Source organism: Cygnus olor, chromosome 2 (genome assembly GCF_009769625.2).
Source record: "Cygnus olor isolate bCygOlo1 chromosome 2, bCygOlo1.pri.v2, whole genome shotgun sequence".
NCBI classification, from domain to species: Eukaryota; Metazoa; Chordata; class Aves; order Anseriformes; family Anatidae; genus Cygnus; species Cygnus olor.
In genome coordinates, this window is record NC_049170.1 from 52,447,528 (window position 1) to 52,460,659 (window position 13,132).

A 13,132-nucleotide genomic window follows, 5' to 3' on the forward strand; every position below is an offset into this window, starting at 1 on the left:
GTTTCAGAGTGTGTAATGAATAAACTCTAAGGCTAAATAGTACTTCCATGCCAAACAATAGCCATATGTAAGGACATTGTCTCCCATCTGAATAAGGTTCTATTTTTTAAATAGTAGCTTTTAAAGGCCACATTTTCACATGGAACAGCCTTTATAGAAAAGAAAAGAAAAAAAGAATACAGAGTGCTCACAGATAATCTGTGGTTTACTTACTAATCTTACAGATTATTAATAGAGACAGTCTATTAATTCTATTGTTCATCTTTTGTTTTGTTTTCACATTTTTTTTTCATTAAAAAATAAGAATTTGGTAAAATACATAAGCAGTTCATTTTAACGAGGTTGGGAGCTTGTTTGCTTTTCAAGCAGAGGGTTTGTGTTTCAAGTGCATCACCAAGAGGGAGTGTCAGAATATTCATTCATCCACCAGACACTAATGCACATCTTGGGTTGTTTAGTCATTCTGCCTTTAGCCCCAAAAAGCACACAAGGATTAAGTTAATGGTCCATTAATACATGCCCTTGAGTGCCCTTCTGCTTACTAATGTGAAATACATCCGTACAGTTCCTATAGCATATATAGTTCCTAATTCAACAGTGCAGAATTCTTCCTACCATTTGCTAATCTTCTTTTAAAACAGCATTTTCAATAAATGTTATTTGTCTTCAGTCTGGTGCTACAGGTGGGAGGGACAACGCTACACCTTCTCGGCATCTATGCAGAAGAAAGGAGGACGGGAAACAGCTAACTTCTTTCAACAATGGCTGGATTCAGCCAAAGAAAAGCTCCAATATGTGCCAGCACAGCATTTAAAAAAAAAATTAATTGCACCTCCCAGGCCCTGATTCAGCTAAGCATTGTGTCTCAAATTCATGCTGGAGAGATCATGATTTTTGGGGGGAGAAATGTAATTCTTGGTAACTCTCTCCAGTTCCGTGTGAGACGGTGTTTCTATCTGCTTTCCCTTATGCAAGCAGAGCCACTGCAACTAGGCTGCACTCCTTCCCTGGTTAGAGGTGATCCCCTCGATGCGTGCCATCTTCCCAGCCCCGTGGCAGAGCAGAGAGGAGGAGTACAGCTGCCAATGTCAATGGAACAAAGGAGGTCCCTCATGTTCAGTCAAAACTTTTGCCTCCCGATGGGTCTAACTCTCGCATGCCTGCTTGGAGGAAAATCCTATTCCATAATGAACAGAATTGAGTTTACTCCTTAATACAGAGTTAATATTGAGTTTACTCCTTTCTCTCCAGCAGAAAATAACCACACACGAAAAATTTGTGAGAAATAGCATGATTGCATTTGAATACGATTATACACCTCTAGCACAGTTATGTCATCTGTATAAATAGCGGTTAAGGAAACCCAGAAGATAAATAAACTGCTTTTCTTTAGTTCCGGATGGAGGTCTGATTCTCCTTGACATTGTTCCTGCACACAAATGCAGAGAGAATGCATTGAATGAGCCAAAATCCTTTAGCCACCTTTTTTATCTCTGCTTGTGTTCCCGTGCCCAGCAGTGGCTCACCTGGCTCACAGAGCGAGCAAGCAAGCAAGAATAGCCTCAGGGTGAAATCAGATTTGCCCACGTTTTTCCATGGCTTTCTAGATGTGCAGAATAGCTGGCATGTATAAAGGTTCCAGCCACGCTGCCAGCAGCTCCTCCCCGTGTCATGGGTTTGGCGCTAAGCCCAATTCAGAAACTTTACACCAGCCCTAAGTCAGCCTGGAGGCTGTTGGAGCTCTGCTGGGAGGCCATTGGGCAGCCTGGTGGGGGTCACTGACAGCCCCCTTGAACCCCTTTGCCCCAGGCAGTGTAAGGAGGTCTTGGAGCTACATTTTCCCCCCAGTTTCTCTGCCTTCGACTTTCAAAGTGAACCTTCATGTTACTCTGGGGGATTGTGCATGTGCCAGATGTGCAAACAGCTGTGCCCAAACCTCGTTTAGCTTCTGAGTTCTCAATCTCTCCCATCTCTGCCCTGGGAATTAAGCCACTTTTCTCTTAAGACCTACTTCCACCCAGTGCTGTGCAGATACCTTTCTTTGAATACAATTATACAGTCTTGCATGTTTATACGGGCTGCAAATTGGTTGTTGCAGCCCAATATAAATATGGAGGAAGAAGTTCTGGCTTTGCATACAATCAGTTTGTGTTCTTGCTCTTGGGTTTAAAGAGGTGCTGGTATCTCAGTGTTTATAGTCATATCAAATCTGTTTTAATTGACAGCACTAAGGGAGGCTCAGCAATTCTAGGATACAAGGTGTTCTGGTTAAGTCACCTGCATAGGTAATTCAGAAGTTGTCTGGATGCCAAGTAAGCCCTTCCTCAAGGCACAGAGAAGGAAAAAAAGGAGCAAAACCCTTGAAAAACATCTGCTTGTTTCTAGTTCCTCTTGTCAGTCAGGCTTCTTGCCAAAAGCTCATTAAAGGTAATTAAAGGGAGGAAAAAGAACATGATCATATTTATTATGTAGATGAAGAAAAGTACTTGGGGGGTTTTATGTTAAAAAAGAGGAAGAAAGAAGTGTTGATACCTCTGCTTCTTGTAGGGTCCCATGGTTCAAGCATACCATGTCTGGACAAGTGATAGGAGATCCACAACCTTCTTGAATTGCCAGCTGCATGTACTGTTTTAGGCACTAGGAAGAAGGAAAGGAAAAAAAAAGTTACAGCCCACATGTTGGGAACACACAGATGCTGGAGATACTACACAGCTACCACCTCCACTGCCTTAATTGGCTGTCCTGAAGCTCCAGCACACAGAAAACATCAATTATTACAAGCATGAATGTTACAAGTCATTACATTGGAAAGAATGCAACAAAGAACAATTAATTATGCATGACTTCATCTGCCGAGCATTGTGTTTACCCAAGTCAGCAAGTCAGACCCTTCAGTGCTAACAGCCCCTATGCTCTCCTCAACTGGGTTGGGTAGATTATGGGGAGGGGGGGCATCTTTCATCCTAATTAAACAGGCTTCTTTTTTTTGTCTTTCCTCCTGCATTCTTAATTCAGACTCTCAGCCAGCAGTCCCCATTGTAGGAGACCTCATTTACAAGAAGAAGGCTACTGTTCCCAGCTCCATAAAAGGGGGAGGGCTAGGAGGTTAGAGGAGGTTATAGTCTGTCCTACAAGATGTGCAGCTATCAGATCTCTCCTCCTTCTCAAGGCCCCACAGAGATCAGGTCATTTCCATGATTTACCTTGATTTATCATCAGCCTCTAGGCTATTAAGCAACAGTTCAAGGTCCATTTCCAGCATGGAAATCTTCTTACGAATGTTTCCAAATTGTTTCATCACACAAAAATGGCAGGCCTCTCCTCTCCAAAAAAATAAGCCCTCTGCTCCCCCTCACATTTTATTTAGCATGGCAGTTTCAAATGTATCTGGCTTGTTATTACATTTACTATACAGTCTTCAGTAAAGTCATGAAATAAAACTGGGGCAATGGACTGAAGAGCACTGTTCTAATTTTATCTCCAAAGTACACAGGCAAGTAAGTGAACTCACTTCTAAATAAAATAAAGCAACCATCTCCTTGAAAACGCTCAAGAAGCATACAGTAAATTGCTAATCACTCTAAAATGTAGAAAGTAACAAGACATGGATTTCTGGCAGATTTTGGTATCAGTTTGCATAGTTTAATGTAAATGAAAACCAACACATTTTATGAGCAGCAGGACTAAGGAAGCTTTGTACTCTTCAGCTTTTTATTACATGCCCATGTGGTAAACCTGTCCTCCTCCTCAGTACTGCCGGCTGCTTCCCCTGATGCTCCTGCTCCCCTTCTCCTCCCTGCTCCCAACCCCAAAGGCCAGAAGCAGCACTGGGTGCCTCTGAGGACAGCTAACGGGTTAAACGCTACCTGCCCGTCTGTCATTTGGGCACCTAATTTGGGTTTCCCTGGCTAAACTCCTGTCAGTTTTCAAGAAGTATGTCAAAGTGTAAGGTCCCCGAGACCTCTGCCTCTCTGCCAGAGAGGGAAATCAGAGCGTAAAGTCCCAGGACTCTTCACAAAGTGCTTTTCCAGTATTTATGGGCATTTAACATTCAAGCCTGCGTTAGTCTGGACTGTTCTGAGAAGGCTTTGTGTAACGGGCTCCGATTAAAGAAATTTCCTCATTTGTATTTTTATTGGAAAGCTGGTATCCTCTTAAATGTCAGGCTACCTAGGAGTTCAAAAAACGGAAACGAGGTTTCCTCTTTATTCTGTCCCTCCACGGAAATGTCCCTGTCCACATCTTCTTGGTTAATTCGGATGGACTACACACAGTTGAAGCAAGTAGAAGCAAATTAAGTTAGTGGCATTTTTAAAAAAAATACGTTTTATTTATAAATATCTGAATAGTATTCGTTTAGAAGAATATAGGGATATAACCTACTGGTAAGTTTTAAACACCTAGCTCATTAAGCACTAAACGGATTCAGATCCAGCACCCATTCCCGTAAGAAAGCAGCAGAGCAGGCTGTAAGGAAGAGATGGTACACAAGCAATATGTGGGAGGTGAAGGAGATATTCACAGGTCAAGGGGGAAAAAGAAATCAGTCAGTAACTGAAGATGCTATGAACCACCTAGGGAGCATCAGTCCAGATTTACCCAAGAGCTACTCTTTTGTTATTCAAACAGCAGACTCCGTGCCTTTTCCCATCCACTTGTCCATCTTCCCTCAAGGCATCTAGGCACAGTGCTTACGAACAGTCAGTGTAATCACCAGACCAGTCACCCCATTATAACACGCAGCTCCACCACAGAGCGGTAAGCAGAAAACCAGGTACAACCACGGCGGTGGCAAAACAGTGTCCCCAGATCCCAGGGCAGCTCCCAGCCCTGCTGCTGATGCAGATAGAGACCATGGGAGCCCACGCACTTCAGATCATACAGCAGGAGAAACGGGGCTCCAGGCATCGACTCCCGACACGGCTTCCCTCCCTGGTTTGTGCCTGCACTGTCCACTATGAGTGATGCTCAGCCCTCCGAGTCCCGTCCCCGAAGCCTGCGTGTGCTGCAACGTGCAACATTTGAGGAAGGGGGAAAGTTCCCCTCCTGCCAAAAACTTCAGTCTGCCTTAGTTCATCAGAAAGCATGGGAGAACAACCTTTTACTTTCACTGAGATCCTGGCTTCTATCTCCTCTGTGGTGCTGCCTGATATTTAGTAATTTGTTTTGACAGCGTGGTACAGAGGATTTGTATGCTGGGGGCAGCTCAGGTCAGCCAGTTACAGAGCGAGGACAAAGCCTGAGAAGTTCCTGCAGGCCTAGCAGCAGCCCAGAGGCTTGTTCTTAATTTAGACTTCCAGGACAGAAGCTCAGCGCACTGGCAATTGCCCTCCCCTGCCATGATGGGCAGGGAGCACTTAAGGAGCTCCCATCCACAGCACAGATTTTGATTTCAGCTTTTGTATGCACTAGCTGAACCATTAGGGATACCAAGGCAGGAGAAGAGAGGTTTCTGAGGATTATTAATGCATCTGGATTCTCTCTCTCTTCTCACTCACCACCTGATCATGGGTGAGGACAGGGAGTTGAGCCTTCCCGCGGTACTTTTAGAGGGCACTGTGCTTTTAGGGGGTGACCTGGGGAGATTTCGTAACAGGTTTGTGCAGTGCCACAGATCTTCAAACGCTTCACCGCAAGCCTCCATGTTAAACAGCTTTCATAGCTATTAAACATTTTGCCTTGATTTTCTTAGCTTGGAGAATGCGTTCTGGGTGCAATTCAAGAAAGTGATAGAAGGACTTAAAGGAAGCCTTTACATTTATCACTGAAGGATTAAGCTTTTTACCTCAGTCTGTACATGAATGAAGATGTGAACTTCTTGTTCCCTCTTTCACAAGCTAGCAGCAAAGAAGAGATTGTGGAAAATTACTAAAATTTTCAAATACACTTCCACATTAACAGCAAGACTGTTTTTAAAGAAGTTATACTCTTATTTACAGCTCAGCTACTAATTTAGCTACTTCCTTGAAAAGTGGCAAATAAAAGTACCTGAAAAGATGTAAAAGCTGCAAATGTGACGAAAAGAGGATTCACTGTTTATACAACGCATCATGATTCATTTTCCCAGCAGTATGTCCTCCTACACTATGAAGAATTCATTATATAGACATAAAATGTTAAGAGTTTTTTTTTCCATGTTTTTTGTCTACGAAAATCAGAAATATCCCAGTAAGGAAAAACGCTATTTATTTATTATTTATTACACATGCTACTTAGTCGCTCTACGAAGTGAAGGTAAGATCAAGATATTCAGCATTCTGTGGCACCGGAGTTCCTTGAAAGGATTTAAACCTTGACACCCAATAAATCACCAGGCTGTGACACCCGTGGGCTTCACAACGCCCTCCAATTTCCCCCAGTCCGGAGATTTACAAGCACGGGGAGCAGTCAGCAGAAGCTGCACCAGAGGACCTGTGGCTTTCAGTGGCAGTCATACCACAGGCTTGCTCTCCAGACTCATCAGCAGTGCCCTTCCCAGCAGCAAGCGAGGTTTCCACAAATGCCTCACCTAGTGGGGGCAGAATGGTCAGGGCAACGGACTAAAAACCCGAGGTCTCGCTCAACAGGTCTGAATCCTGCTGCCTACAAATGGAATCAGAGGATTAGCTCCCCTACGTTTGCTCCTCAAATAAATGGAGGAAGCCAACCAAGGGAATTTTAACTCCCATGCCTGCAACTGTACCCCGATCACATTCATCTTAACTGAGGTTCTGCCCACCAAGCAGCTATACCACGTAGATACTTGTGTTCTGGAAGGCATTAGGTAATCCTGATGCAACCAAGGAAGAGGGATCAGTTACAATGTGGAAATACCAGTCCACTAGTAAAAATCAGTACACCTAACAGAGGGTTTTGGTGCCAATCTAACTTCGCCAAACAACTTTTGCTCCTGCTGGACTACTGTCAACTTCAGTGAAAATAGTACTACACATTTTTTTCTTCTACCTGAGATTCATAATGCATAATGAGACCTTTTTTTCAAATAATTTGCTTTCTAGGCATTCGGGGGCAATAATTTGTTTTTCACAGTAAGATGTTTCTGTCTTTCAAGCCATCACCTTCTACCATTTAATAAAATAAGACGGGTGTCTATTTACCTACTTCAAAAAATGCTACTCGTGAGTATCTAGTAAGTTAAGGCCTGTAAAGTATTTGGATCATATTCTTATAGTACATATAATATATATGCATTTATTTTTATTTTACAGGACTCGTAAAAGAGATTACGATTTAGGCAAATATTTACATATGCCCAAGTACACATTCCACTCCTGGAGGCAAAGCTTTGTTGAAAATGTAAGTTGTAACATGAAAGAAGACTCTTTTATAAAAGCACTGAAAATCCCAACCCAGCAATGCACAAATGAATAACAACAAATCCTTTTTCAGTAATAAACACTTCCTGTATTTTTCAAGAGTGTTTGCTATGGTCAGCTGTGAACTCCAGGAACAGAAAATTCTGTTCAGACCACTCACGGATTCTTCATTTCAGCACTTCTTGTACATGTTGCTCTAACTTCAACTTTTTTTTCTTTCTTTTCCCAAATCGTATTGTATGGCGGGGATTTTTAATATGCTGACCAAAAAAAAGAAAAAAAAAGGAAGTCTGTTTGGCAATGTCTTTAATCTGCAGAAGGACCATAACAGTTCTGCATTTTAACTTAAGAATGAGTTCAAAGTATAATTTTAGTATTATGTTGCTAGGTAATGATGTAACAAAGGCATTATATCCTTCTCCCTGGGAAATCTTATGCTTCTGTTCAAAGGCATTTTCAGGTCATCTCTATACCAGAGACAAAAGATGGATCCCAGTCACCCCTACATACTGCCTTTCCAAGTACTTTGACATATTCCATTACCCTGCTCTTCAGCTCCCTAAATGCAGTCTCACAGTTTTGGATGTGAAAGCATAAAAGTAAACAACAGATGTGATACAGCAAAATTGAACAGGTAGTATTAACGAGAGATGGAGGGATGGATAGGAAGAAGAAGGAAACTGAAAGGGCTGACCTATTTTCCTGTCAAATGCTACAGATAGTGCTGCTAACCACTGTGTGGCAGTTGATACAGAACAAGTAAGGGTATTTTTCTTTAATTAAACATGATAACTGTGGAAATGGGGGAAAAAATCAGGTCCACGCTAGTTCTTAACCACTCCTAGAGTATGATCTACGTTAAACATAAAAATATGATTTAAAGTATTCTGCCAAAGAAGAAAGTCCTTCCTACTAATGTGTAACTTGAAGACAATTTCCATTTCAGAAAATGTAAGAAAACCTCAGGCCCATGTTTTAATGCCCACAAGACTGACTTAAAATGTTAAATCTCTTTCTCAAAGTCCTCAAAACTGTATTGAGTTTGGGGTTGGGTTTTTTTTGGTGTTTATTTTTTTAGCCCTGGCCTTTCACAAACTCAAAATTTGAGGGGTGAAATAGAAAGACTACATATGGAGAGAAGACATAACTTTTTGATTGGCATTCCAGGGGCCACATGCCTCTGTCTTATGAGTCAGAACAGATTAAGCTTAGTTTTCACTTCAGTTCTCTGTAGTGTTTGTGTACTTTTTATTATATAAGACATAGTTCTCATTTCTTTCTTATTTACAAATGTTACCTGCTCTTCAGTGCATATGCATGACAATGAAGTAGCTGTGAAGTTTTATATGTAGAATTATTAACTTGCCAGAATTCTCAATTTTCACCCCAGTGGCTGCCCTATCCACTCAATATTTAATCAATTGGCAATTGATCAAATTGATCAAAAAATCAAAACTCAATTAAATGTAAAAAAAATAAAATCAAAGTAGAGAACAGTACTCAGCAGTTATGGCAGATCTACATAACGTTTAATGCATTCATCTTTATCATAACATGTGCACCTCTGCATGTTCAATCTGTAAAGCAGACCACTCACTTTCAATGTGTAGTAACTGAACTCCTGGAATGTGTCAAGCATTTTCCAGCAAGTCTTAAAACCAGATGAATTAAGCCTATTGTCCATTAGCTTGGAGGTATCTGCACTTTGCTTGAAGAAAAATGTGGGGCTTTTCCAACCAAAAAAAAAGTTTTTTAAAAGTACAACAAAAGCACACCAATAAATACGTACTTGTATTGCCTGATCTGTATTTTAACTGCTAAGGACCAGGTGCAGTGATAAATGAAGTTACCTTTAAATGGATACAAGATCAGACCACACAAAAGCCTTATTGAGGAAGATGCTTGAAAGAAAGTGAAAAAAATCCCTTTTAGCCTCAAATGACAAACTGTGGCTGAGTAGAAGGGGAGAAAAAACATGACTAACAAGCATCTTATTTTGTTATGACTAAGTGAAAATATCAACAAGGAAAGATGACAGTGGACTAGAATATAATGGCCTCTTGCTGCTCCACAAGCCAGGAGTTTTAGGGGATCTTTCAAGTAAGCCTGAGAAATCTGCTGTAGTCAGCTTTGTCTCAACAGATCTACAGCCAATGGTGCTAGACTCTGCTCAGGTGCGCAGTCTAAAACCAATTTACACATGGCCCTCCACATGATGGACGCCTTTCAGAAAAGTCAGGATAGGTTCCCAGTAATCTTCACCATGAAATGGCACCACAAAATTAAAAATGACCAGAAATGCATGTGAGAAGTTTTCAGACCCTCTAAATTACTATAGAATTGCTACATGTTCAGTACTGGTGTTAGCAGGTGTGGGAATTTTCTTTTTTATAACTTTAAGACAAAGTTATTCTGCAACATTTCAAACGTCAAGCTGGGGGGAAAAAAATCTGAAACGTCAAAAAATTTGACAGGTTTCTACCTGTGGGTGGAAACGGAAAACAATCTGAGGTGAGCTTATATAAAGTAAGTGGGGCATCGCAGCACAAGGGCTATTTAGGAAAAGGAGAACACAGTGTTCTAGTGCAGCCGCGAGCACATGCAGATGTCTCCTAGGATGGAGAAAAGAGGTGGAAGAGAGGATCAAGAAATCTCCTGAAAATTAGCACAAAGAAACAGAAGAGAGATTAAAACCCAGAGTTTGCTAGACGAAGGCAAATCCAAATTTTTCCTTACTCGTAAGTTTTACTAAGTAGTCTTTCACTGTAGTATTTGTGCATATTTGCTTCATTTCACAGACATCCCACGCTCTTTGTCATCTGCCTCCCCCTTGTCTTTGATCTGCTCAATCTCCTCTGCTATGAGGCTTTTCTTCAAATGCTTTTTGCTGATGCTGATCCTTCACATCAGTTTGTCTACAGTTCTCCAACTCTCCCCTGCACAAGCAGCCAAAGACGTTGCAGTACTAAGGACAAAATGTCAATATTTGGCCACCCGAAGAAGGAAGTAGGGCAGCGCACAGCTGCTCCTAAAAGGCACAAGGAAAGCAGAGGAGCCTTAAGAGTGTCTTGCTGGCCAAGCACAACAGAAACTCCTGTTTCTGTGGAAGGGTTTTCCCTTCCCCTCTAGCAAAAATAGCTGGCAGCAGCACGCAAGCTCCTCTTTCAGAGGCTGCAGCTTCCTCACCAGGCAGGCAAGAGCTGCCCAGGACACTAGGCTGTGAACAGCAGCAAAAAAGCCTGTTTTGCCCATGCCTAGAGCCCTGGCCTTGCTGTCACACATAGCTAGAGCAGAAAATCTTGTTCTCCCAAACACCACCGGATCACCTTCTACTTGTAGAATACTCAAGGCAGAAGCTACCTGTGCTTCTATTCAACATTGCACGTTGACTTCTCCTTTTAAGGTTTCAGGAAGTTTAATCTTACTTTGACTGGATTCTGTGGACCAAAATAACAAACAGGTGATCATCATGGTATTTGTTTTGTAACTCAGTTACCTCACACACTTCTCAGAAATACAAGACCTAACAAAGAATTTGCTTGGAAAAAAGAAGGGTGATTCATGCTGGTCCTGCATAAACATGTGCTGACAACACAGGAGCAAATACATAAAAGTATCTTTTGTGTTCAGAGTTTGTTGTTTTTTGCATCTCAAACCCTATTCCAGTAAATAACACACAAGACATGGACAAAAGCTGCTGCTTAAATAGCAGCAATTCTATCACCTGGCTCACGTCAGGGACCTGAAATGCTCAGAAAGAGGGGGGAAAAAAAGCAAAGGCAAAACCAAACAGAATTGGTGTGGGGGTAAAAGCTGACACCAGCATGCTCACACATTTACAGCCCCCCCCTGAAACCATGTTCTCCTTAACAATGTTGTCAACAGTAAGTAACCCACCAGAGCACTCCTGATGTTCGCCCAACCGAGGCAAAATATAATTTTCCAAGTGTATTAATCAGGATATAATAAATATTAGTTTGCTTTGGACCCAGAGAGAAGTGCACTAAAATACTGTATTTCTTAACACTCTGACGGCACAGCCGAACATGGAGTATAATTGTTTTATGTACATATATGAGCAGTGTGACCACCAAAGGGGCAAAGACCTGTGTAGCTGCACATGTGTGTGGCATCCAAGGACATTGAGGTTGCAAGACAAGGCAAGCATAAGGTACTGTAGATACAAAGGACATCCTGCCAAATATGCAAGAAGGATGACTGGAGAGATGAAAAAAACAAGCAGTATGGGGAACAGATTAGACACCTCCCACCCCCCTTTTCTGAATGGGGCAAGTAGCATAAAACCATGTGGTCCAAGCAATACGCTTATTGTTGAAAATATATACGTATATTCATTTACAATATTGTACATCACTGCAAAGGTTTTATGGATATAGAAAATGACCAGAGTAACATAAAGTGCAGTCAACAAAAGTTTTGCAGAGAAAATATACCTCACCATTTCCCTGCCCAGCCCTCTTCAGAGATCGGTCTTGCATTAGAAACTAATATAAACCAAACACAGCGAAACCAAGCTATGATGTGCATTATAGCCATTTCTAAATTCTTGGGATGTGTAAATGTGTGCTTCATCTCACATTTCAGTGGAGTCTTATGCCAACCGCAACAAATGTGGAGAAATACAAGGCTGATGACTGTTCAGACCTGACTGGGCTACCAAATAACACATCAAGTGCGTTCCACAAAGCCATCTGCTTTTCCTTCGCCAAACAGACAGAGTAAAACTGTTTATAGGTAGTTGAAAAGCTCCTGCCTTAATAGCAACTTTCCACCAAAATTCAAGCATACACCTTCTTAAACAGAGTTTACTTTGGCTAGAACACAGTCTTTGAGATATATAAGGTATCTAAGTTGAAAACATAGCTGTACGCAATTTGAACGAAAAGGAGATATGATCTCCCCCTGCAGATGCCTAAACAGTAACAATTTCCAATTATCTCCACAGCTAAAAATGCTGTAGTGAAAAACAGTCATAGACAGAGTAGCATCATTAATCATTACAGCTGTCAAAAAAGAAAAGGCCTCACACGATTAATATAACAATAGAACATACTATGTCCATGTCAAGTCCTTTTCTATTAAATTTAAAATTTAGTACTGCTCTTGAATCTACAGAATTAACCTTAGTGATAAAAGATAAGAATAAGCTATGCAAGCTGAAAGCATTGCTAGCTCAAAAACTAATATGGGCTTGATCCCATAGCTCAGGGTTGACATTCTCACTGCAGTCTCTGTCTTAAAGGTAGCATGAAGGGATCTAAAAGCCTTGTCATGGGTGGGAGGAAAGTTATGGCGTTGCATACCAGAGCAGCTACTGCAGGTTCTGCCCTGAGCAATGCCCAGTGCAAGCCCCAGCACTGAGGCACTCTGTAGCGAGGTGCTTCTGCCACTGCTCTTCGGAGGCTGCCTAAAGGTATTGGTGCAACTTAGCTTCCCAGAAACCGCTCAGGGTTCAAGATGTTAAAGCATTTAGGTTAAAAGTTTGCAGAGCCCTCTTTGTTACAGGATGCAAGATCCACGTGTTTGTGATGCATCAGCACAGAAGTGTATCGGGAGGGTGCTCAGACACAGATTACCATTCAGACCTGTGCTACAAGTATCAACCAACCTTCCTCTGTTACATATCTCACCTTTGAAAGAAGTGCCTTATAACTCCCTTTCTCTTTATAACCACCACAAAATGTCTCAGTGCTTTTTGAGACCCTTGATTTCCAGAGGAGCCTTCCTGAGCCCACGCCCCAGCAGCAGTAGGTAGAACTGTGCTTCGTCATGGGCACAGAGGGACCACAGGGAGC

At 41.8% G+C, this 13,132-nt stretch overlaps 1 protein-coding gene across 2 annotated transcripts in view; it reads right to left on the minus strand.

Annotated features, from left to right (window-relative positions):
• Window positions 1-13,132, minus strand: part of RNF144B (ring finger protein 144B) — a 52,276-nt gene that overhangs the window by 18,569 nt on the left and 20,575 nt on the right. For both annotated transcript variants that reach the window (XM_040547940.1, XM_040547939.1), the window contains exon 3: window positions 2,533-2,637. In XM_040547940.1, the coding sequence (XP_040403874.1) occupies window positions 2,533-2,637 (105 nt within the window). The remainder of the gene's footprint in view (window positions 1-2,532; window positions 2,638-13,132) is intronic.